This window comes from Hippoglossus hippoglossus, chromosome 15, assembly GCF_009819705.1.
Source record: "Hippoglossus hippoglossus isolate fHipHip1 chromosome 15, fHipHip1.pri, whole genome shotgun sequence".
NCBI classification, from domain to species: domain Eukaryota; kingdom Metazoa; phylum Chordata; class Actinopteri; order Pleuronectiformes; family Pleuronectidae; genus Hippoglossus; species Hippoglossus hippoglossus.
Genome location: NC_047165.1, coordinates 19,310,012 through 19,335,571, shown reverse-complemented (window position 1 = coordinate 19,335,571; position 25,560 = coordinate 19,310,012). Strand labels below are relative to the sequence as shown.

At 42.9% G+C, this 25,560-nt stretch overlaps 1 protein-coding gene across 1 annotated transcript; it reads right to left on the bottom strand.

Annotated features, from left to right (window-relative positions):
• Nucleotides 1–3,936: 3,936 nt before the first annotated feature.
• On the bottom strand, nt 3,937–9,882 carry cdc42ep3 (CDC42 effector protein (Rho GTPase binding) 3). The gene is made up of 2 exons (XM_034609102.1): nt 9,531–9,882; nt 3,937–5,365 (listed from the first exon to the last, which is right to left on the bottom strand). The coding sequence occupies exon 2, from the start codon at nt 5,130–5,132 to the stop codon at nt 4,059–4,061; it is 1,074 nt and encodes a 357-aa protein (XP_034464993.1). The 5' UTR covers nt 5,133–5,365; nt 9,531–9,882; the 3' UTR covers nt 3,937–4,058.
• Nucleotides 9,883–25,560: the final 15,678 nt, after the last annotated feature.

Genomic DNA, 25,560 nt, shown 5'->3' with positions numbered 1-25,560 from the left:
GCGCCCCCTCGTATCTGCACTGCATCAAACCGTGCTCGGGCTCATTTTATTCCCCCCTGAGAATAAGCTCTCTCTGTTGTTGTCTTTTGAAAGGGAGCTGCAGCTCGACAGAGCTAAATCAGCAGATCTGCGGAACACTTGAGTCCAAGCTCCGTGCTCGCCATCCCAAAGTAAATGTTCCTAAGAAACTTCTACTACAGAGGCCCCAATTTTCACAGTCATGGCATTCAATTTTGGAGCACATACAGTATGTATCAACAATGAAAGATATCTCTCCAGCAAGCAGGAGAAATATTTCACAATAACATTTCTGAGAAAAGCTGTGCTCATACCTCAGATATTTCCTCCTGCCCAGTGCGTTGGCTGGATGGAAAGTACTGTATCTGATTTGGGGCTCATTTAGCGCGGCAGAACATTTACAGCAGGTGAAAACAAGAGGAGCTTTATCCTGCTGCTCAGATCTCTGCTGTCTCCATCTAGGGCCGGTGAGCAAGGAAACGTCTTATTAAAGTTTCCACTCTCATCCATCTGACAAGGCTCAAGTCCGGCTATATGAGGGGCTCCTTCCCCAACACCTCCATGTGAAAGACAGCTTGCACATAATGCAGCTCTGTTGTGGAGGTTGGGTGGAAAGTTTTGCTGGGTCTTAGCTGTGCTTTCTTTGGCACCAGTCGCCTCTGGACCAAAGCTTATTCATCTGTGAACTGACAGCTTCACCTTAGCCCAGGAAACTGAGGGGCTGAATCCACCGGAATCACCGATGTGCTGGAGGAACTTTCATGAAACGTTCTTGAAGGATTTACCTTGTAATGTCACGATAAATGTTTTGAGCAGATAGCCTCTCTGTGTGTTTTTGTGATGATCATTTCTATTTAAACAGGGTCACGGCAGGTTTTAACTTTTCAAAATCTTTTTTAAATCATGATGGATGGAATTTAAGACCCATGTCAAGTACAACAGATATGAAGGAATATTGGGACTCCCATAATTACTCCCAATTCCCCATAATTGATGAGACGGTAAAGTAGCCTGTGAGAGAATAACTTTTTAAACGCAACATTATCATGCAAACCACAGAAAGAGACAGTAGACTATCAATTATAAACTTCACGTTACGCTAGTTTCAAATTTTATGAGAGCGTGCTAATATTTGTGTCATTGAGAAAGAGCTACAACACACTGAGACAGTTAAAACTATGAACGCCAACAAAACATTTCTCTTAACCCCCCACCCCAATTAAATGATCATTAACATTAATAATATCTCCATGATATTGTAATGTATTTAGGAAGTTAACATGATTAAATTCCAGACTTTTTCAACACCCTGCAGAAACCCTGCTATATGAAGAATTTGTCCTATGTTACCTTAAATCAGCATAAATCATGACATGCTAACATGCTTGAGAAGTTTTATATGATCTCTTCTCCTTTTTTCCAATATCATGGTTTAGCAGAGCATTAAAGAGACAGAATTTAGAGATCAGCTTGTTTTTCTGGTTTGGTCAAGAAACCATCTGGTTGGGAAATTACAAGGTAGCAGGTAGTGGCAACACCCGTGTCACCTCCCTTTCTCGGCTAACGTCACCATTGGCAGCTGGAGTTTTTCAGTAACACTAGTTTGGCTACACATTCACATATTTTAAATGTTTTTTAACATCTTTGAAATAGTAATATCTCATTTTAATTGAGAGATTGTAATTTAATGGAGACTCAAGCAAACTGGAAACAACAAAACAAGCTTCACAATGCTGTGACTTGCAAGCAAAACAAGAGGAAGATTGTTCTCTGTGAGTCTGTGGGCGTCACAATGAGTTGTCTGATTGTGTTGCTGTACACAGCATCTTTGTTGTGTTGACATGGATTATCAGAAGCGAGGTCTCTTCAGGTCAAACTTCCATCTTGGCCCAGTGGAGATGAGAAACACCACATGGTCTATTTCTACCTTCCATCTCTGGCTGTTTCTCCTCTGTCCTCAGGCTCCTCATAGAAGACCCAAGCCAGGAACAAGACGAGACACTCTGCATCTGCCGGTAGCCAACAGGTTGTGCAACACAGAGGCAGTGATTTGTTATCTAGGCTTTAAAAGGTTTCATAAATTGTACATTTACACAAATGTCTATAAAATAATCGCATAAACCCTACTGGTGGAACAAATATCTGTATTTTATGTAGAGCGCTCAATAACAGAGCACTGTTCATGGTGTAAAGTGTAGAGTACTTTTATTTGGACTTCATAAACTCTGGTATTTCTTGGTATTTTGTGTCAGAGAACATTGGCATCTATACAGAAATACCTCTGTTACACAACTGGCTACAGTGCTGTGGTCGCAAGTTCTTTTGTAAACCAAAGGGAGTTTGCTTGGGGTCCACGCCTGTAAAAATGAAGGTCTGTCATTGAGTCAGTGATGTACCATTGCAGGTATAAGCATAGTAATTACCCTACCTAAAGGTTTTCATTATTCATGCGTCAAGGTTACATGCTTCAGCTCAGTGTTTGCAAACTCTAGTGCGCTAACGCTGGGACTTTCCAATGGCTGAGGCATCTGCCATGACATGGGGTTTCTTGCATGGGGAACTGCTCATGTCTCCTCGAACATCTGGTTTTACAGCGGCTTCAAACGCCAAGGCTGGGCTGGTTGCGGTTGTTTATGGACATTCTGAGGGATTTGGAGAGGTTTGCCACATTGGCTCGCTCAATGACAGAAGTGGAATCGAACCCAGATAACTATTTGCATATGAAATTAACTAGCTGTCTTGGTTTTTCTACACAGATATGACAAAGACTCCTTAGGATCTTGTAATGTATTACCCTTCATGTCTACACTGAAAGGCCCATAGGGACAGAGTATCAGGCTGAGGAGGACACGGCTGAGTGGTGACTGAGTTCAAGAGGCTACATGTAGGTCCTATGGATAATGACTGTTGCCCTGCACATCCAGGCTGTTTCTTTAACTCTGCTGGGTCAACATATCTTTATTGTCAAGAAAGCTATCGTTCAGCACTGACCAAAATTTCCCTGCGGTGTGTAAGGACGTGTTTTATAGCCTCATCTCTCTACACACACATAGCTGATGAATAGTGTGGCCCCAAGACCAAAGCCCTCCCTCCTCTCTTGAAACAGCGGATTTATGTCTGGTCCTGGACACTTGTGCTCTATGGCTGGAATGCAGGAAATTTCAAAGACCCCTCCTCTGCCTGTCCTTTCCACACGCAAAGAAATGGAGCAGGCGCCTGGTTGGGCAGATGAAGACCCACCGGTGCTCCCACTGCAGGGCAGGGAAGCAGAATGTAAGGAATGTCAGAGGCGAGAAAAAGAAATCCATTCTATCCTTCTTTCTGTCAATCTGTAGCTCGTTGTTTCCTTTCTATATTTTTTGTTTGTCTTTCTCCTCTTGCGCCTCAACCTTTCCCAGCATTATTCTTATTTTTCAGTCTTACTGGAGTTATATAATTTAAGCATTTTTTTTAATGTAATTTTCAGTTCTGGCATATGCACACATTTCCTGCAAGAAACTGGTCAGGATCGGACAAAATCAATTTATTTTTGTTACAATAACATAAAAAAAACACAAATATGCATAGTGTTCTGTTGTTTGAAATAGTCATGTGGCAAATGAACTATGTGACAAACAGTGTGGTGCATTGTTAACACATTTAAATTCACAAAATGCTATATGTTCATAGAGAGTCTGAGAGCATAAAAAAGCATAGGGACTCAAAGTTATACGGTGAAAGTCAACGTAAAACAAATTAATCATGTAGCATTTTTACAGTAAAATCAAATCAAAGGCACAATGGCTGTGTTTTAGCTGCAACTCACTATGACATGCATCCTAAACATGCGGCTGACATGGTAAACAAAAAAGAAGAATCAACACTCCATAGAAGCTAGAATAGTTGTGTTTTGACAATAAAAACATAAGCAGCTCTGTCTATTGTAGCTCATTTTCATCTTAATGATATATCCAGACACCATTTGATTGCTTTGTGAGTCTCTCTCTCGTCATGGCTATAGTTTGAAAATTCCCTTTCTCCTCCTGGGGCCTCACCACAGCTCAAGGCCTGCTCTTTGCTGCGGGTTTATCCATTATGTTGAGCACATCGTCCAGGATGGATGGGCCCAGATCAAGTTCGAGCGAGAGGAATGACCCCGTGATCTGGTTGAGGGAACCCTGCGATGTGCTCTTCTCCTTGGAAAACTCTAAATCAAAATCACAGATGCGGCCCTCCTCCACGCCACTGTCCCGATCCACCCACTCTCTGTTGCACTTTGAGAGCTCCTGCTTGAAGCCAAGGGTAATGTCATTGTCAAAGTGTCCATAACCATTGCAGTTGCCATTGAGACTCATGCTACCATTGCAGGTCTTTCCCTGGAAGTCCCCTTTATAGCTAAAGCTGTCAAAGCTGTCACTGCTTGTGTTGCTGTTAAGGCTTCCGTTACCTTTGTAGATGCTGTTGCTGTGGCCATTGATAAAATATGATGATGGTTTATCAAATCTGCTTTCACTCTTGTTGATTTTGTTGGCTTTGGCAACTGCCTTAGAGGTGGACTTATCTGTGTTTTCCAGCAGATCCAAGAGGACGTCAGGCTTCGACTGGATAGCTGCGGAGGGAGACGAAGGCTCGCTGATGTAGACATCCATAGAGCGCAACAGAGCATCCATCTGCAGGATCTCCACCTCCTCAGCCCTGTCAACTTTCATGGGAGCTGTAGGCCCAATGATGTCCTCCAATGGCTCTGGGGGCATGGAGAACACAGTGGAGGAGATCAGGGGAAGGGTGAGGGCCTGGCAGCCACCTATAGTTGGGAGGGAGATGGCATTCTTGAGTACTGGAGAGGGTGTCTCGGCAAAGGATGCATCACCTGTGCTGTTTGCACGCAGAAACTCACTTTGGATGCCATACTGAGGGTGAACATTTCCTTTCCCTGGTAGGAGCTCATAGTTCCCCTGAAGGAAGGACATGTCTCCAAAGGCGTCTCTCTCCCCACCCCTGCCAATGTGGATTGTGTGGCGGAAGTCACCGAGTGGTGGACTGATCATATCTGGGGACAACATATCACGGAGGCGACACTTTTTCCCCTTCTTATTATTGGTGGGCTTCAGGTATATGGGTGCTTTTGCTGGCATGGCTGTAATTTTAGAAAAGAGCTAAGTTGTGCAGGATAGAAAAGTCGGAAGTGCTCTATAGGTTCTGGACGTTACAGTTCCCCAGAGGTGAAGCTCCGGTTACATTCTCAGTAGCCTGCCAGTCAAACAGGACTCCAAAAATAATTTCAGCAATTGCAGCATCGATCAGGAAACAGGAATGCAAGCAGGGCTGGTGATGTCTGGTGGTGTAGAAAGGGCAAATGGACACTTTCCTAAAATCAGAAACAGATAAAGAAAACATCAGCACTGAAACATGGACTCACTGTCAAATCGTCAGATGAGTGCTGCTGCTGCTGGTATAAAAACCTCCTGTCCTGTGCCTTTTTGAAGAAGAAATGTTGTCATTAACAAAAGTCCTAGACATAAACTTTGGATCCTGCAAGAAAAATAACATCCTCATCCTTTTCTTGCATTTGCCGAGCTTAAAAGCCAGAGCAGAGGAGGATGAGGCCTGGCTCTATGGCTTTTTTGCTGCTCTATTCACAACATGAGCCTCCTTTGGCCTCCGCAACTCTGGATGTGCTAATGTGGAACAGCTGGAACACAGATTGGGAGAGGAGAAGCAAAGGGGGAATTTAGTAGGATCAGAGCGGGGCAGCTTGTTTCAGGAGTGAGCTACTGCTCAGACACGCACAGAGATAGAGAGAGATGGACCAGGGGGGTTGAGGGGTTTAGGGGGATTGTGTGAGAGCGACAGAGTGAAGGGGTTACAGAGCAAGTGGATCTTAGGAAAGAAGGTGATGCAGATTGTGAATTGATTGGGTGGGCAGAGGGTCAGCTCCAGGTTTAATAAGTGCAGAGATACCAGCTTTGGGTGCACAATACATCAGGGTGGGTACATTTTATTAAGGGGGTATTGGATTTGATCAAATAAAAGGTGGCTGATTGCATGGTGCCTTCTTTGTGCTTTTCCATTACAAACCAATTGGAGAATGTCGCCTCAGTGGCCGCGACATTAATTTAGGATGTGAAAAGAGGAGAGGATTGGTTTGACCGTTTTAGATGACATGGCAACCAAGGAGAGGGGGAAAAAAACACACTGTGGAGGGAGTTGACAGTGTGTGTGTGTGTGTGTGTGTGTGTGTGTGTGTGTGTGTGTGTGTGTGTGTGTGTGTGTGTGTGTGTGTGTGTGTGTGTGTGTGAGATGGGGGTGGTGGGGGAGAGCACTAGTGAAGAGAGAGCTTGCCCATTTATAGACATATTTACTTTTGAGAGGTCTGTCAGCGGTGACCGTCTGACAGAGTGCACCGCTTCACAAAAGTGCCTGGGCGGTCAAGTCCACCCCCTACCCCAAAAAATAAGATAAAATAAAAAGGTTTCACTGAGAAAACATCCACATTCCTTCTGCATCTGAGCCCACAGACCTTATCAGAGACACTTTAAGTAGGCTATGGTCACTCCGCAGGCACGTTAGTGTGGAGCCAGAGAGAGAGACAGACACTTGCTGCGTATTTGAATCCAAACAGGAGACTGGAAACCACCGCACTGACACCTATTTTCAACATGGAGTTGAAGAAGCATCAGAGCAACAACATCTTCCTTAGGCTGCAACTTCTAAACTTGAAGGATGAGGAGTACAGGATGGGAAGGTGCCATTACAAGACAAATAAACCTGCCTGCCAGAAACACATATGGGGATATATATAACCATGACAAACATCGACGGATGCAGAACATGTGCGAGTGTGTTGAACGGCAACAGCGCTCATCGAGGGCCCTTATGTGTTTGAGTGCCGGTGTGAGTGTCAATGTTTGTGAGAGGTGCCTGGCTGCACTCGTGAGAGATAGCAGTTTTTGAATGTATGCCATGTGTGCAGAGGAGAGCTTGTTTGCTACTAGTGAAGAAGAGAAAGGGAAGGGGAAGGAAGGGGCGAAGAGGAGTGCTGCAGTGTTTGATGAAGGGAGGGGGAGAAAGGGGGTGAAAGGCAAAATCGCTCACTTGTTCAGCTCAAGCCTTTCTCCTTTTCTTCCTCCCTGCATCTCTCTTCGTCCCAAAATCTCTTCCGCTTGTCCTTACTAACCTTGAGAGGTGATGCTCACTGCAGTGGGAAATTGGTCTCAGATAGGAAATGATACGAATGCACCTCCAAGCAGAAAGCTGCTTCCTGTGGGCCTCCAGTGCACACGTCTATATCTGTATCAACTTTTGCTTTACTGTCTCCCAGAAAGGAAGGTCACTGCTGCACGTCTGGCGGAAACACCTCCTATCAAACATACCCATTGATTATTGGTCTTCCCTGATGACACTACAACATGTGCCTGGTCCTCTGCGAGAGGAAAACACACAGCCCATGCATTATAAGAGATGATAATGCTGGTTGAAATCAATAAACGGACAGACATTCTATAGCAGATGAGCAGCTCAACTCTTTCATCTCTCGCAGGGGGACATCTGCTGTGCATCCTACACAAGGTCAACACTTGTGGCCCGTGAGAAGTCAGCTGGTACTTTGAAAGCCTGGAGGCCTGACCTTCACGTCGGCCGTCCTGCTGGTGCTCAGTTTGGACTATATGGCAAACATGATTGGAATTCCAGAGACCAGCAGCAAAGTAAGAGGACAACTACTTCCTCATGTTAGTCTCCCAGGGATCTGCTGCAAAACCAGGATAAGAGTTAATTTAATGAGGGATTGAGTGAATTAGTATTGATTTGAGTGCATGTGGAGAATCTCTGGAGTCTTAGCAATGTTAGCTAAGCTTGGTTTGGCCAAAGAGGAAATGAATCAATTACAACCGCCCAGGATATCACAGGACGGACCCTCGTGGCCTCCTAACCCAGTGAATGCATTTGTGTCTGTGCAGCCTGTTAGTAGTTGAGCAGGTGTATTCTGTTATATCTCAAAGCCAGATTTACACCCTCCTTTTGGCACCACTCCATAAAGAGGTGCCTTGGCACGTGTTGACCGCTCTGAGCCCGGCGGCGCCACCACCACAGAATGCGGCCGGGGGGGTTCATTTACACCTCTGGGGAACCCGGGATCTGATGATCCGGTGCCTTTGCTGAGCAGCCTCCCAGCCATATTGGGGGCTGCAAGTCACTGTGTCATTGATTCAGCAACAGCTATCCGTCTGGGTATGAAGTGATCTGGAGCCACTCCAGCCTCACCGGTGCGTGCTTGGAGGGTTAGGTATTAGCGAAGGGGCAGCAGAAGGAGCGAGGTGATGAAAGTTTGAGTGTGGGGGCAGATAAATGTGGGGTTGGTATCTGGTAATTAAACTAATGGCTCGTGATTTGTCTGGGTATTTCTGGACACCTAAAAGTCACGTGCGATATAAGTGGGTCAGTATATTCTTAGAGGCAGTGTAACCCCACTGCAGTCTAAATAAATGCTACAGTTGGATGATGCTTCAGTAGGAGCTGCAAAGATCCACAGCTGGTGATGAGGGAGCGACGGAGAGAGCAGCTGTTCAAACCGGTATATGACTTCACCATACTTTAAAATAGAAACCGTGCATCCCCTAAATCATCCTCCCATGATGGGATTACTGCGCTGACATTTCCCATCAGTGCTGTTGAAAGATAGCATGCTATTCCGCAGAGCTGTAGTAGTTAGTCAGGGTAACAGCATCAGCACATAGGAGCCAACTGTGACTCCACACACGTTTCCAAATACAAGTCAAACATGTAACCGTGGCTTTGATTTCTGTCACGTCCTTGAATAGCAGAAAGACCCTCTCTTTGGGGCTGTTCTAAAAAGCACATGCACATACCACAGAGGGTAATGGCAGCCTTAAAGAATAGACTGAGCTTTTTGTTGCATAAAAAAACCCTCAATTATAGGCAAAGGCCTTACTTTCGGGGGCCTGGTGGTGGTGCTGGGACCAGGGCGAATAGCAGGGTGGAGTATTTACTCTGTCTTTCCTTCTCGCTCCCCTTGTACCACCCACAAGCATGGCCAAGCACTTGCCAGAGTTATCCTTGGCCGAGATGAGCAGGAAGACGAATCAAAGCGTATGAAACATGAAGGGAATGTCAACACATACCGACAAAAAAAAGAAATAGACCTTTCCTCCCTCGAAAGCCTCCTCCAGATCTGCTCCCCTCAAGAGATAGAGGCACAGCCAACTCTGCATTTCAGAGGAACATGCCTTAAGTGTGTAGCCGGACTTAAAATGTCTCTCTTGGAAAGTAGGGAGGATATCGTGTTGCTCTGAACTGTTCGGCTCTTGAGTTACATGTTTGAGAGCCGGACAAACGTTTCCCGTACGAGCACGCTTTGACGCTTTTCACTGTTATCAACCAATGTCCCATTCTGCTCCACACATTCACGAAGAGGCTGATGAAGAACCTACACACTCAACATGACAGCAGCATTGTCACCTCTAATTCAGGTCACAGCACCAAAGCAGGGTGATATGAAACATGTTCTCACTCACCTCCGTTATTCTGATGGGGAGATCTTGATTCCTTCCCAGGTATCACTGGTGTTCCCCTGAATGCTGCACCCTCAGGATGATGTATGTATGTGTATGTGTGTGTGTTCGTGCAGTGGCTGCTGTGCTGCTCCTGTGGCTTGTTGACACTGCCCTGCCTCCTGTCTCTGCCTCGGGGCTGCACTTCTGTCGACTGGGACGTCTGCCGGACAGCTGTTTTGGAATTGCTCTCCGGCTCCTATTCCTCTGAAGCAAGTCAAGTCTCCTCCTACACCTCCCCCTCTTCTTCCTCTCTCTCTCTCTCTCTCTCCCTCTCTCTTTCTGTTTCTGTCCCTATCTATCTCTCTCTCTCTCTCTCTCTCTCTCTCTCTCTCTCTCTCTCTCTCTCTCTCTCTCTCTCTCTCGCTCTCTCTCTCTGTCTTTCTGTTTCTGTCCCTCTCTCTTTCTCTGGTGTTACTGCCCTCTCTCTCTCTCTCTCTCTCTCTCTCTCTCTCTCTCTCTCTCTCTCTCTCTCTCTCTCTCTCTCTCTCGCTCTCTTTCTCTCTCTCTAGCAGCACCTGTGCACGTCTGTCCTCTCTCCTGCACAGAGCTCAGATTTTTATGCAGCTCTGTGGTGTCTGAGGATCCTCCTCGCTTCCTGCTCTTTGGTGGAGCTGTGGTGATGAGGGAAGACAAGCTCCGGTCTCGCAGCCCCAAAAAAATTAGCAGTGTGCAAGAGTCGGGCAGATACCTCATGGGATGTCTGGCTGACTCCCTATTCTAAAACAATCCCTCATGATATGCACAGCGGTTGTGTGTGTGCTCTTTCCCTCCCCGGTCTGACTCTGCGACCGCCCACATCTGATAAGAGCTGTTCTGTAAATGCAGCCTGCAGCTGACTGACACTTGACTGGACTCTCCCCTGTGACTGTTCTGAGCCTCTGTCCTTATCTGTCTATCACACATGCACAAACATACCCTCCCTATAACTATAGCTCTGAAAATTCATTTCATTTATTTTGTGTATAATCCTCATTCAAAGCTGCAGGAGGCTGAGTCAACGCTGTACGAATGGGCTGATCACTGCGGAATACTGCAGCACTGCAGCATGTGCCGGGGACTTTTACAAACAGGCTAATGGGCAGCACACGGCTGGCTGTTAGAGTTCCACAGTGTGAACCTTTGTCTCTCTAAGATGATTTGAAATGCCTTGTCAGAGACATCGGACAGCACATGTGAGGGTTATAACCTGATGCCCTCGAGTCAAGGACATGGCAAACCTCACCAGTGGATCCCCTATTTCTCAATTCTATTCTCACATCCCATCACCTTGGTAACCGGTGCAGCTCAGAGGTGATGTCTCACGTGTGCTGTGTAGTTTTGCCCCCAAAGAGGTTGAAGAAAGCAGAGGAGAGGTGTGTGTGTGTCTGCTCATACAGTGTGGTAAAAAAGCAGAAAGAACATGGGTGAGGGGGAGGGGTGCTTGTGGCTCAATCAGTGTGTGGGTGTGTGTGTGTCTGCGATTGAGAATTAAGGGTGAGTGCTTGTCCTCACAAGCCGTAGTAGCAATTAAACAATAATCCCGTCTTGTCCAGAGTATGAAGCAGCACATCCCTCTGCAAACACAACAAAATCTCACTCCTCCTCCTGCCTCATTTGGCCTGTTGAGCTCATTCTCCTTAATCTGCGTCTCCCTACTTTTGTATGTCAAGTGATGGATGCACCGCTGAAATAACTACCCGTATGTAATGCTTTGAAAATGCATGCTGGGTTGTGTATGTTCATGGACAGCTTACAGTCGCTCAGACACCTTCTATTTAACTCTCACAGGCGTTATTTAGCACCGGTTAAACAGCAGTTGGGAATTGAGCCCTTTTAGAGCGCCGTTGTGGTGTCGCCCTGGGGTGATGTCATCGTGGCATCCATGTGGCCGGCACATGATCTTAAAGTAGAACACACAACACTTGTCTTCTCATTTAAAAAGACCAATAAACCTAGGAAACTCCAGAGCTGCTGCTCTAAAGGGAAACTGCAACTAATTCACCCCCTTCGGGAATAACTGCTCAGCTGTAGAGATGGGAAAATCAGTCAAGTTTAGAACCACATCAAATAACAAGTAGAAAGGGTCAATAAGAATTTATAAATGGCTGATGAATCAGTTAATTTACTTATTTTGAGTGGGGGGGGGAAATCACATGTGCTAGTATTAGCCAGCTGTTGTTTTTTTTAACAGACATCCTTTTGTAAATGCCAAAGTCCGTGACAAAGGGAATCCTTCTCTCCCACAGAAAACACTGTTCCTGAAGAGCACACAAACTCCCCCCAAGAATCAAATACGAAGCAGAGTAGTACACATAAAGAGAAACATAATTTGTTGGGCTATTTAACCACCTTGATCATCAACTAATTCCACAAATGTCTGTCTTTGCTGTTTGTCTGTATGAGGAACACATATGTCGCGAAGTTTTCAACTTTTTCAGCTTCACACCTCCCATGTGTATTGTTTGGGCCGGCGGAAGTGCAGTGTCAAATTTGGTAAGAATTGAACATATGATATGTTCAATTTTAATAAAATTGGAATAAATTTCCCTTTGTTATCCTCCCTTAGAGCCGCGTTCACGTTCGCCACGTACACACCTCACACACAAGCTCTCGCCAAGGGTGCGCGCGGGATGCGCAATAGCATCGCTACTTCCAGTAGTGGACATTTAGGCCGTTTCGAGTCAAATTGGAATGTCGGGGCTTACAGACATTGGATGATACCACAGGAGCAGTATGAGGGCATGTTGTGTTTTTTCTAACGTTTTTTTTAAGTTTGAAGAATTGGTCACCATTTACTTCAATTGTATTTTATTTGGCTGCAACGCTGTTTACCCCTGAAACTCCAAAAGTGTTTTGTGGACTCAAACACTTCTCCCACCCCTCCATAGGCATAGTGGTGACTAGATAATGAGTGAATTTTCAAGCAAATTTACAATCATTTTATGAAAAACACAGACTTAAATATCAGAGCAAAAAATCTGAATCTGGTTGATAATAGGTACTTTTACGGTTTCAGAAAGAAATCTTTAACCAGCGTCACCACAGGCCAAGCAAACAGCTCATTCCATACAGGCAGGTTTAGAACAGGCACTGCACTAGTATTATGAGCAAAGTTTTACTCATCCTAACCTTAATAAGTGAAAATATCTGCACAAGTAAATGTTAGTAAGAAAATGGTCAGTGTTACCAATACTTCATTACCCAGTGTTAGATTATTGGTCCTGACAGTTTTTCAGTTTCCCTGGTGAAGCCATTTCTGCTGTGTTTTGGAGAGATTTATTTCCTCCTTCACTAAACCTCCCACAGCAGCACAAACCTTCACTGTATGTTGTATTCAGTTGAACTCAGTGCTTGCCAGGACTTTGCTTGTCATCGTATTTTTGTTTTCCATCACAAGTTGTGTTGTGGGAGGAATTGCTCTTATTTTCGACTTATTCCAGTTCAGGACTAATTTGTCTTGGCCTGCTCTGGCTCGTGTTCACCCCTGTACACAAGGAGAGCTTTCTGAGTGAGGTTTCTCTAAAGTGTTTAGGTGTCCTGTCGGAACTGTTCCACTGAGGTCACTTTTCTCCAACTGAGACAGCACGCACTGATCCCAGGTCAGGTATACAAGCCTGTCCTTGTCTCCTGAAGTAAATCAACAAGAAAAAAAAAACAGGAAGAGGGAAATACTCAGCTCTTAACATATAAATATATTTACTGCTTTCATTCAAGTAACAAAGTGTAGCACGCATCTGCAGTGTGTGTGCTGACTTTCTCCTGTCTTGCAGATTTAATTTTAATCTTTTGTTAACACCTCACTCAGTTGACACATCCACCACACAGCTCCACCCTCCCTCCTCCAGCCGCACGTGTTCTCACTCATTATGAAGCAAGCTACATCATTATCACTTGTTGTCTGGAGGAGGCTGAGTGATTGAGGTGAGGGATGAGAAACAACACAAAGCACCACTGTCTGTTATAAAAAGAATGCTACTGCTTCAGCTGCTGGCTTCTCGGTGCACTTATTTGAAACGGATGGAAATTTGCCCAGTCTTTACATAGTGTAACCCATCTATCATGTGACTAGCGCAGAAAAATGGGGAGAGGATATGGAAAAATATATCGCGAACGCAATAATAATTGCAGCCATGAGAGATGTATACTGTATCAGCCACTTTACTGAGGGCCAAGTTGGGTTCTCGCCTTTATGATTAAATCTGAGGAGGGCACTGAAGTGGTTAGTTTCCAGAGGGAACAAGTCTACAATAATAAAGATGTATGTAGGTGTAAGAGCAGCATTCCCCCCCTACAACTCTCAGGAGGCGGCCTCAGTGGCATTTTTTCAACAGCTTTTAAAAACACTGTAGTGAATAAAATGTTCAGCGCACATGTTCAATGTACATTGTAAGCAGATGGAGACTCAACGCCGCATGTTGACGGCCTCATCTACAACTGTTCCATTTACATTCTTATCGAATTTTTCTCTCAGGGTTGTACTCTTTCGCTGTTCATTCATTTTGCTCCTGACAGTAAACATTTCACAATGTTCTCAGGCTCACAGGCAGCACGCAGGGAGGGACCTGAGGGCACTGGCCAATGTTCTGAGTGCGGGAGATGTGCAGCCAAGCAGGGGGGGGGGAGGAGAGGATTGTGGGTAGTCTAAACACTGTCTTGCTCTGTGGCCGTATCCCAAAATGTTTTTTCTTGTGTGTGGGCGATGCACCAACCTGAATTAAAACAGACCACACGCACCAGAGGTAGCACCTCGGCTTTTGTGTCTATTTTAGCAACTGAGCAAAACTTGGCGAAAGGTGGGAGGACAGAGTAAGGACAGCAAGAGGTCAAGGTTTCAAATATTTTACAATGCAACTGACGGTGTAGTTATTAGTAGTTCAGTCCACTGACATCTGCTCTCTGTGCTCCTATATATGTTTCTTTTATAAAGATTGAACATTAACTTCCAGGCAAATTTAAACCTTGAATTTAAAACACTGATACCAATGTTACTTATACACACACACACACACACACACACACACACACACACACACACACACACACACACACACACACACACACACACACACACACACACACACACACACACATAGCAAGCAACCAATATAAAAAAATACCCAAATGAACACAGCACCAATCAATATTTCAATCGTTATGTTACTGGGTTGAATGAAGAGATGCTTTCAGACATGCACTGAACTATGGACATCTTTCTGAAATGTTTCGTCTGTATGTTAGAATGCAAATGTCTGAGTCCGTTGCTGTAGACATTCTTCAGAGCTTTTCCTGCCAACCCCTTGAATAAAATATCGGAGAATAGAGCAGGAAAATGACTAGAAAATAAACAGCTACGGAATAGGGGCATTGATGGTATTTCTAACATGTGACGGACACAAAACTGAAAAAAATAAAAAGAATAAAAAGAACACAAATATCTCAGGATGAAAAAAGGACCCATATACATAGATGTCACAGAGGAAGACGTCAGAGACAACAAGATTCTAGGGCTTTTGACAACCGGGGCAGACACCGGTATTGATGTGTTGTATACAAAAACATGTGATTTCTGCAATGAAATTTATATTCATAATCACATCCTGCCTCCTGCATGATTGTCAGGCTTTTGTTTCTGGACTTCAGGATCCATCTCAGCTCTACAAAGCTTGACAGCATCTTTCAGCTCATTGGCTCGCAGCTTTATTGCTTTGGTTCAGTTGCACTGCTTTCATCCTGACTGCAGCTGCGTTTAACAAACTAAACCAAAAACTAAAACTGGTTCACTGAAAATGTTAGAGACCAGCTGGTGAAGACAGATCTCAAGCAGCTGCAGATATCTTCTTCAGGAGCTGATGCAGACAGAGGGAGATGAATATTTCACTTTTCATCATCAGCTGGTCCCAATTCAAGCGCCATCTTTAAAAGGTCTATTTTATGTTTACAGGTTGTTCCACTGCCCCTTGGTGTCCCCCTCCAAATTCATTGCTGCTTTAAAAATTCAAACTGGAAGAAATCATCTCAAATATGAAACAGATACCAAACACTTCAACAAAGACAAGAATGCAGTGCAGCCACAGTCATGCTGCATTAGTAATAAAGGGCATAACTCTTTCATTTTGTTAATGGAAAAAACTCACCAACACTCACTCATTGATGTTTGCTGCTGTTATTGCTGTTGTGCATCTCTGACGTGATTTCCATGTGTAAACCACAGATGATTGCAGCAAATTGAGACATGTTCTCCAGGAGATGGAAACAGAAGGGAAAGTGTACGACAAGTCAATTTTACCTAATGTACTATTCATCACAAAACAACTCCTGGAATGCATGAAAGATCTCCGACTGATGATAGTGTAACTGTATCCGAGGAGGGATTTTTCCTCAACCTTTCAGATACAAACACGCTCCTACAATTAAACCATCTGACCACATCCGCAGGAGGGGTGTTGATGTCTGGCTCACATCCTCGGAAAGAGTGCAAGTGATGCATCACTTGGTATGGACTGAGTCTTCCCGCTGGAATTCCAGTAGCTGTGCAACATGCAGGCCATCCTATTGCAATCAGCTTGTGGTTGTCCAACTTCACCAGGACATATCCTGCTCCATCCACAACCAAGGTGCTGTTACGTCCATGAGAACTGGCAGTGTGCCCTCGTCCATATCATAGACGGGTGAGTCAGGCTGAGGTCAGCCAGGGAGAAAGATTGAATTAGATTAAATAATAATTAAATAATAACCAAATTAACACAGCACCAATAAATACTGCCACATTTTTGGGTTACTTGGTGGAATGAGTATGTCACTTGAGCTGCACTGAACTATGGACTATGGACTTTTTAATGCAGCCCCCTAGTAAAATGCCTGTAAAATACCATGTGAGATTGCAACGGGACAACGTCAGGAAAATTCTCAGCTAGCGAGTAGGTGATTTCTAACACGTGACAGACGCAAAACTGAAAAAAACAAACGAACAAATATCTCAGGATGAGAAGCCATACACATAGGAGACACAGACGAAGATGTCAACTTGGAAAGACATTGAGATTGGAGAAATTTTGACGATAAGGGCAGATGTCAGTTTTGATGTGTTGTAAACAAAAACACGTGATCTCCCCAGTGGAATTCATACGCCATGTCCTTCTTCCTGCACGATCTACCTAATCGCCATCTCTCGCCTGAATGTTCCTGACATTTTCCTGTTGTTGTGAACATGTCTGACTCAAAGACAATCTCATGCATGTTTTTCACATGTGCCACAGGCAAGGACATTTTATTTATAATGCACATTTCATACACAGAGGTACATTCAAGGTGATGTGTATGGACATTAAAAAACAAAGAGCTCAAAATAAAAGAAAACAATTTAAAATCTGAAAGCACAGTTTGAAACAATTTTCAAGCTAAACTAAAGATAGGACAGAGTGATATAAAAGAGATCAAAATAATTAAAAAGGCAAAAGAAATAAAGAGGATACATCTGTATCAAGATTAAAAAACAAGTTGGGAAAAGTTATACAAATAAAATAGATAGAACACTGTAGAATAATACGATAAGAATAGAGTGAAATACAATGATGGTATGACCTTATAAAATAGAATGGTTAGCTCCATCTACAACCAGAGCGCTGTTATGTCCATGAGAACTGGCAGGGTGCCCTCGCCCAGTTCTAATAGACTGGTGAGCAGAGTAGGACACCAGCTCGAGTAAGGCTGAGTTCTGAGGCCTGAACCTGAGCTGCGTTCACATCACTGGCCAGGAGGGGGATAGTACTGTATTTCCTGCGTTGCTCATTGATGTCTCATGTTGTGCTTGTGGAGATCATCAGATAGGCCGAGAGACACAGTGTACTGTACATTCAGAGTCCTTAACAGATTTATTCTTCAGCCCCTGGCAGGGTCTGTTCCTCATTAGAAACATGTTTAAGGCTCTGGAACATGCTCCACCAGGTTGGAATTTTGAGTATGGACAGAGCAACAGTTATGTAATGGCTTCACATGTGAGGAGAGGATGTGAGTAAACTGGTGGTTAGATGACACTATCAAGCAACATCCCGGACAGGGAGGTTTTCAGCGATGACTCTAATGGGTCACAAGGTGGAAGAGGAAGAGCATTCAGCGTTCCGCGTGAGATACACATGAGACCCTGGCTGAATAGCTGCTCAGTTCTATTTCTGAGGCTGGAAAATAATATATGGTCGTTGCATGACAACTGTGGGAGGGGAGGATGACCTCCGCTGAAACTATTCGTTGTTGGGTGTCTTCCAATCTGATCGAATGATTACTTCCTGTTTTTCTTCATGCCTACTTGGATGTCCACTGGGAATCCATGTGTCGCTCCAGTTTGGTTTCTAAAGGTCTTATCTGTGTGTTCAGTAAATAACATTCCACAGTTGAAGCAAGAAAAAATCATACTCTTTGTAACTCACACTTTTTTGTGTCCATTTGAAAATATAGACTTTATTAAAAGTGTCAGCTCAAGAGAAGAGACTGACAGAAAGCCATGCCTTTCATTTTATATGGCAGAACTGATAATGCCAATAACAATAGTACGTGTTATGATTTCTGAGAGTGTTTTGCAGAACTCTACATTATCAGAGTGTGTATTGGCAGCCTTTCATCAGCTTTAGATACAAGTATGTGTGGTTTCATTTCCAGCAGCACGAATGTGCTTCGTAACATCTGGTGAGATTATCTCCAAATGCTCAGTCCATTAAAGGCGTTGGAGGATTCCAGCTGCCGCTGCTGACTTAGAAGCACTTTGATTAAGTTGATTGCATTCATAGTTCTCATGAAATTGCTAAAAAGTGTTATTTGAAATTAGAGACCCGTTCTTGGGGATTTCTCAGGCACTGTTGCTCATTTTTGTGGCACGCATCCCTCAGTAAAGCATACTATTGGTTCCAAAACAGCGCTGTGCACGGAACGGCAGAAAGGAAGATTTGAGCGAGGAGTTTTAAAGATACCCAGAGACCATCTGCTCTACTTTTTTATTTACCCCAACAGCTTTAATTTGAGAATTTCACTCTTTTAAATAGTGAATTCAACTTAGTGTGCAGATGTGATCTCTTCTGATTAGATCCGAATGATCTGTCTTTTGCTTTTATTTTATTTTTCAGATGATATAAAAACCTGTGATAGTTGAAAATACGTCATGTCGACATGTGGGAAATGGTACAATTCTAACCTCTGATGCAGAAAACCCATGGTTCCATGTTTTTCTCCATTCAGTTTGAATAAATAGATTAGCTTTGCTTAATTAAACCTCGGGCAGGAGCTTTATACAAAAAGCCTGCAGAAAGGGTGCAGATAGTTTAAGGCTCCATTAAAGATATATTATGTAATAATGCTTCATTAAAATGTCTATAAAACAACTAGACCTATGTTATATATTTTTCTAACTTCTAACTTATTACAGGTAACGTAACATTTAATTCATTTTGGTCGCCTTTTAATTGAGTCGTGCCCACTTCCCCTGTGGCTTTGTCCGTCTCTGCTGTAACTTCCAGGCCAAACGATGTGTGATGAAGGAGTAACACACTCCTGGCTAGTTAGCCAGTCGACAGTTTTTTCCTTCAGCTGTTTGTATGAGTCACACGCAATGGATCACAATAACTATTGCTGCGTAATGTGAATAAAACTTGACTACATAACCTAATGTAAAGACTAATGACTCACATGTAGATTTTCCTCGGTAATGGTGGACAAAACAACAACTCCCATGATCCCACACTGCTTCACAATGTAATTTAAGTATTTTGTTATTGTTTTGGTTGAGAGACCTCTAGCAGCATATTGTGAATTTAAGTGATTTGGTAGTAAATTCTGGTAAATCTTGTTTAACCGATCTTTACGAAATTCGGAGCACACATGTATCATGACCAGCTGGAAAAAAAAGTCTGCGGCACCAATTTGATTAACGCAACAGGAAGTTGGCCATTTGGGATTTTTTGGCCATTTTGGCTATTTAACAAGTAGTGTATTTTAACAAACTCCTCCTAGAGCTTCCATCAGAATAGCGTTGTTGTATCTCGGACATACAGCACATGGTCCAATTGACTCCAAACTGGACATGAATGACAAGAGTCCCGGCCTGATGACATCTACACCGAACCTGCGTATAGCAGCGATGTTACTGAACTGCTCCTCTAATAACAAAGCATCCTGGCAGGGTTGCATACAGACCAATGCTAGCAGCCTGTGTGCTTTTGATTCATAAGTGAAATAATGTAGAGCATCCAAGCTTTTCAACTTCAAATGTCATTGATTCACCTGCATTAGCATAGATGTTACTTGGATATTACAGGTTTGTCACTTTAGTAACTGCAAACAGTAGCATTGGTTTATTTAACATCTCAACAATGTTATTACAATGACATCCCTGGCAAAACTGTGTGCCATTATGGTCATTTCCTCGATTTACTGCAATGTTGAGTTTAGTTGTTCAGGTGATTACTCTGAATATGTTAACCCTTTGATACACAAGCTGTGCAAACCCCTTCTAATGTACAACATGTGTCAAAAATGATACATATTAATTTCCTGTGTTATTTCATGCATGGCTGGGTGTTTCTTTGCTATATTCTTTTATAGCTTATTCTTCCTTCTTCATTTATTAGAAGGATCCTTCTTCATTTAGGAGAGCTGGATTCCAAGACACACCCACAACTCCAGCTTGATCCTGTTGAACATAGTCTAGATTATCAGCATCAGAGATTTCAAACTCAGAATCAAGACCAAGAATTGCCTCCTCATTTTCCTCATCCTGTTCTTCTTGCAGCATCTTTATGACCATGTCAACGGTAAGTCTGAAATGATTGCGACCAGCTATACTAACACTCTGGATAAAGAAAATCAAAAGCATATTTTCAAATGCATATCAATCAGTCTATATACTGTTATATTTCGAGTTGTATTTTGTTGATCTAGCTATGGTTGGCTAGCCAGAAAAGAAGCTAGCTAGCTAACAGCTAGTTAGTATCGTACATATTTCTCTTTCTCACTAGTAAAGGATTGTAAAATAAGACTTGCATGCATCAGATGTGCAAAAACAGCTATGTGAAATGAATGGTAGGTGCTTCGTAGTGAATACATACTGTTTGGGTCATTTTCTACCCATATGTGTAAAAGTGATGTAGAAATACAAAGTTTACGTTTTTTTATAAAATAAGAAAGGAAAAAGGAAAATAATGATTTGTAGTAATCAAAAACAACATATTTAATGAATACTTAAAATATAAAATGATAAAATACATTTAATTCAAACATATAGCAAAAGAAACACTCATGCATGAAATAACACAGGAAATGAATACGGGTCATTTTTTACCCATGTTGTGCATTAGAAGGGAAGTGATACAAAAATGATTTTTATTCAAAAGGTAACAAAGGAAGAATTTAAATAAGGATTTGTGATGATCACTTAGGGAATACCTAAAATACTTAATTATGAAATTCATTCACTGCAAATATCGAAAATAAAAACTGAGCCTGGTCACTTTTGACCCATGTTGTGTATCAAAGGGTTAAGCTGAAAAAATAACTTGTTTGTGACTTACTATTTAACTCCACCCAGGCTTTATATAAAAGAAAACTGCAAAGAATTCCTTGTTGTCAGTTTGCTTTAATGTCAGTGTCAGTGGTCAAAGATTCCTCTGATGTCTTAGACTGTTGCAAATGTGAAAGATGTATACGATCTAAAGAGAAACAAGAAATTGTTTTTTTGACCTGAACAGATCTCTTAGTCTGTATGTATTGATAGTCATAGCACCACCTACTGCCAAAAGGAGGTAAGCCTCGTTTTACAACTTTAATTTGATTTACATAAAATTTACACCGTGTGGTCTACACTTGATGGCGTGGGCCGTAATGCGTGATTAGTGAGCGTGGTCCAGCGCCACGTGACGGGCGCAGGAAGTGACGTGTTCATCCTTCCCGCGATGCACAAAACGCACACAAAACTGAGCCGTTTCACCCGGTCCCTGTTCGTCCTCCCTGTGGTCGCATCAGGTCCCGAGATTACAAGTGCTGGGGCCCGCACAGTGCTGCGCTCAGCCCTAGTCATTTTTATTTTAGCTCTGCTTTGGTTTCAACCGACAGTGGGCCGTTGCTGTTTAGCTGCTTCATGCTCAGCTACATTCTCCATCTAGTTTTTTTTTCTTTTTTCTGTCTGCCATTGTGCTGCGTTGTGTTTTTAGACTGGTAGTGTACAGTGTTCTGCTGTGACTGGAAACGATGTTGACTCATGAAAACGTTGTGCGCAGTAAATAAGTCTATAATTTTCTTTGGTTTTATAACTACAGTCCAACCCTTTAACATTACACAGACATTTGATTCATTGACACTATTGAAATATTGATTAGAACAACTTTAATTTCAATGCCCAGAGAAGGTGTAAAGAAAGAAAATCGTAATTCTGGAAAATACAAGCAGTATTTATTCAAACGATTAAAGGTAAATTAAACCTATGTGCTGACAAAGGTGTGTAAAGCAACTTCTCAACTACCACCTGCCATGACTGTTACATAAGGCTGACACTGTAGTTTAAAAGCTGACGGTCGTAACACGGCGTCGACCAGTCCAAACCTGTCTACAGAAGGGAAAAACACAGCCGTTTTAAACTGCGTTTTAACTTGATACCTCTTCGGTTACTGTCTGTCTGACCAGATCAAATTCACACATCTGCATTTCTCTACTCAAACACAGAAATTAGCTCAGAAAGGATTGTGCAGAGGCCTGTAATAATGGCCTCTCCCCCAGAAACCCTGGCCTGTGTCAAAGGCAGAGGGAGATGCTGCGGGGGCTAGACAAAATACCAGAGATACCTCAGGCTTGATTGTATTCAGAGCCACCGAGCGTGTACAGACACCAAGCGTGTGCAGTGAAACTGAGCGCATGCAAACAACTGAGGCACCAAGGGGACACAAAAGAGCTGATCGTGTGAAAGTGTATGTTGATTGGAAGCTTACAGCTAAATTATTACTGAATTAATTGACAAATGCATCTTTTATTTATATTTCCAGCTAACAAATTAATAGTTTCAAGATCAATTTACTGAGGTTATGAATTATTTTTACATGAATGCATCCAAAGGTCTGGATTTTGTGCTTAGTGAAAGGGAGATTCCCCCAAATTCAGAAGTATACCTTCATTGAAGGGTGGGACATGTACCAAGGAAGAACCCAATATCCTCATTTGGAACAAATTGGATTAAGGGGGGGCTACATGATAGTTTTTTTCACTTTCTTTAACATTGCAAGATTTCGACATTTTGTGAACTTCTCAAGAAATAACAAGCTCAAGTTTTGAGTTTTAAATCTTATGAACGGATGGAATTTGTTGCATATGCAGACAGTTATCTAGTATTTGTGAATTCTAAGAGGGTGATGTTTATTCAGTCACTGTATTGTAGAAAGAGAGATAGGAACCTGTAACAACTACAAATTTAGCTAAGATAATGAGAATATGACATTGATGTATTTATGAATATGAAAATGTCTGTCTCCATGGTATAATTAAAATGTCTGCTGTACACTCCGAGATTCCTTATTGTTTAGGTATTAATTAATGTTTAATTAATGTTTGTCCCTTGATTTTTTACATCTAGCCTCATCACATTTTGCCATTTGCTTTGGTTGAGGAACAAATAAACTAATGATATTTCCATGAGCCTCATTTGTATGGCTTTTCTGCTGATCAGGAAACATTTCCATGATAACATGCTACACTTAAACACAGTAGCTTACAAGCAACATGGACAACTTTACAGTTTCTAAACACCCACATGTTATGTCTGTCTGGATCTAGGAGCAGTCTCACAGAGTTGCATGGCTTTTAAGCTGTGTCTCAATTCTTCATTTAAAAAACTCCTTCAAATCTCAAATAAATGAGTCCTTCCATTTCCGAACAAGGAATAATCCAACGGGTGGATCCTTCTCATGCCAACCCATCACAGGATTCATTGTGCACCAGTGTCAGAGCTAGCTATCTGCGTGGTTTACCTGCAGAAAGCGCAGTCGCTCAAAGTGGCTAATGATGCAACGGTAAGAGCGGGAAAAGCTGGTGATGCAAACAGGAAATCCTCCGTAGACCAGACTGTCTCATTTTGGTTTGGCCTTTGCGGACTATAGCGCCTCCTTTATGGGCCGCATAGACCACATAGCATTAGTTTTGTTATACACTTATTAATCTACACCAAATCCATCATGCTTGGCTTCATCTTCGGCAGGAAACCGTACTTCTGTTTATAAGCTTTGGTGCTCCTCCCACCAACTCAAAGGCTAAAATAGTCCCTATATCTCTGTAAACCATAATGGTAGCATGTAAAACTTCAGGCATGAACTCTTTAAACATCAGTTAAGCTAAAGGACACTGGGGGAGTAAATAATCCTTTTAAAGAGGTGTTGGGTTTGGATTATAAATACACTTGCCAACTACAGCTAAAATATAGTCTTATCTTTAAGGCTTGTGTAATATACTTACTTTACTGTGAGCAGTGATGATTTAGGAGGGTTGTATGATGTAGTCTGCAAAATGCATGTATGGTTATTGTAAGGGATAGCGCTTTGTAGAAGCTGTTGTTTTGTACTTTATAAAGACTGAACCTGGTGGTCAATGGGTTAGGGTTTTGTTTTCTGTCTCGATCACCACCTATATCACTGACTTGTTATCCCTCATACGTTGTATTAGACTACAAAATAATGGATATAATCTTCTAACCTTTCAATCTACCAGGTCAGACGGAAACACTTTTTCTTACATGACACCATCTGCCTCTGTTCCTTTGCCATCATTAATCTTCTGGGTAGTCATTCCTCAATCCACTCTATTTTACTTGAGCTCAGTGTAAAGCAATCTCCCAACGTTCCCAGTCAGCAGGGTCATAGAGAAATGGTCATTTAGCTTTCTTCTTCTGTGTCATAATGAGCGGCCGCATATTTCATACACTGCACTGTAAACGGTCTCTATGCCCGATGGTAGCTGGGTCATACAGAGGCTGAGGGCAGTGGAATACACCAGGGCTGTCTGGATATCCTTATTCCCCCAAAGGACGGATCAAACGGTTATCTACACCTCTCCATGTGGTATGCATTTGACATGGGTGAAGGGGTGGGGGTGCAGGCTCGGCATAGGTCCCCTCCACCTGTCCCAGAGAAGGGGCTAAATCATGTAGGGCAGACATATCCGACCCTGTCCCATCTGGGCCTGCTTATCTCTAACTCAGTGGAGCCAAGTCAGGCCGTCAATCAGAGCTGTCAGCCTTCAGGTACAGACAGAAGTGTCTGTGAAGATGTAAAGACAAAACCAAGGTGTATTATGTGCTTTATGTAATATTAGGGAGGCTGCGGAGGTAGAGTGGTTTGTTCAATACCCAGAGGGTCGACAGTTTGATTCCAGTCTTCCCAATTCCACATGCAGAAGTGTCTTGAGTGATGTGTGATCGAAGAAAGTGCTGCACATAGATGCATTGTATGAATGTGTGTGTGAAGGGGTGAGTGTTAGAACTGTGGTTATCAAGACTAGAGAAGCTCTTTATGAACACAGCCCATTTACCATTATGGGGGATGGAAAATGGGATGATTTATTTGCATCTCTGAGTTGAAATGTGTTGGATTTGAGAGTGCGTGCTATATGTATAGATATACGTATACGTCACTGTACCATAAACAGTGGGCCTCTCCAGCGTGTGGTGTGTGTAATACACAGTGAGAAATACAGTAGGCCTAGCTGGCATGTTTCCAAGTGTGAGAGTGGGGGAGACAGAGGGAGTGAGGGTATTTGAGTGGGAGATACAGCAGCAGGTTAAGTTTTATACAGTGTTCAGTGGAAGCATTCTTCTACAGTGAGTGTGTGTGTGTTTGTGCTTCACCAGGTGCCTGGAATGCCTCTGGACAAACAGGCAATATTTCACTCATATGGTCCTTTGTGTTGCTGAACACTGCACATTTAAGTCAGCAAAGAAAGCCAGAGAATAACAAATGTTAACTTAAGGCCTCCCTTAAAACAATAACCCTTCTGT

Excerpts from the sequence above, each read along its gene's own strand:
- cdc42ep3 (XM_034609102.1), bottom strand. The coding sequence starts at position 5,132 with ATGCCAGCAAAAGCACCCATATACCTGAAGCCCACCAATAATAAGAAG.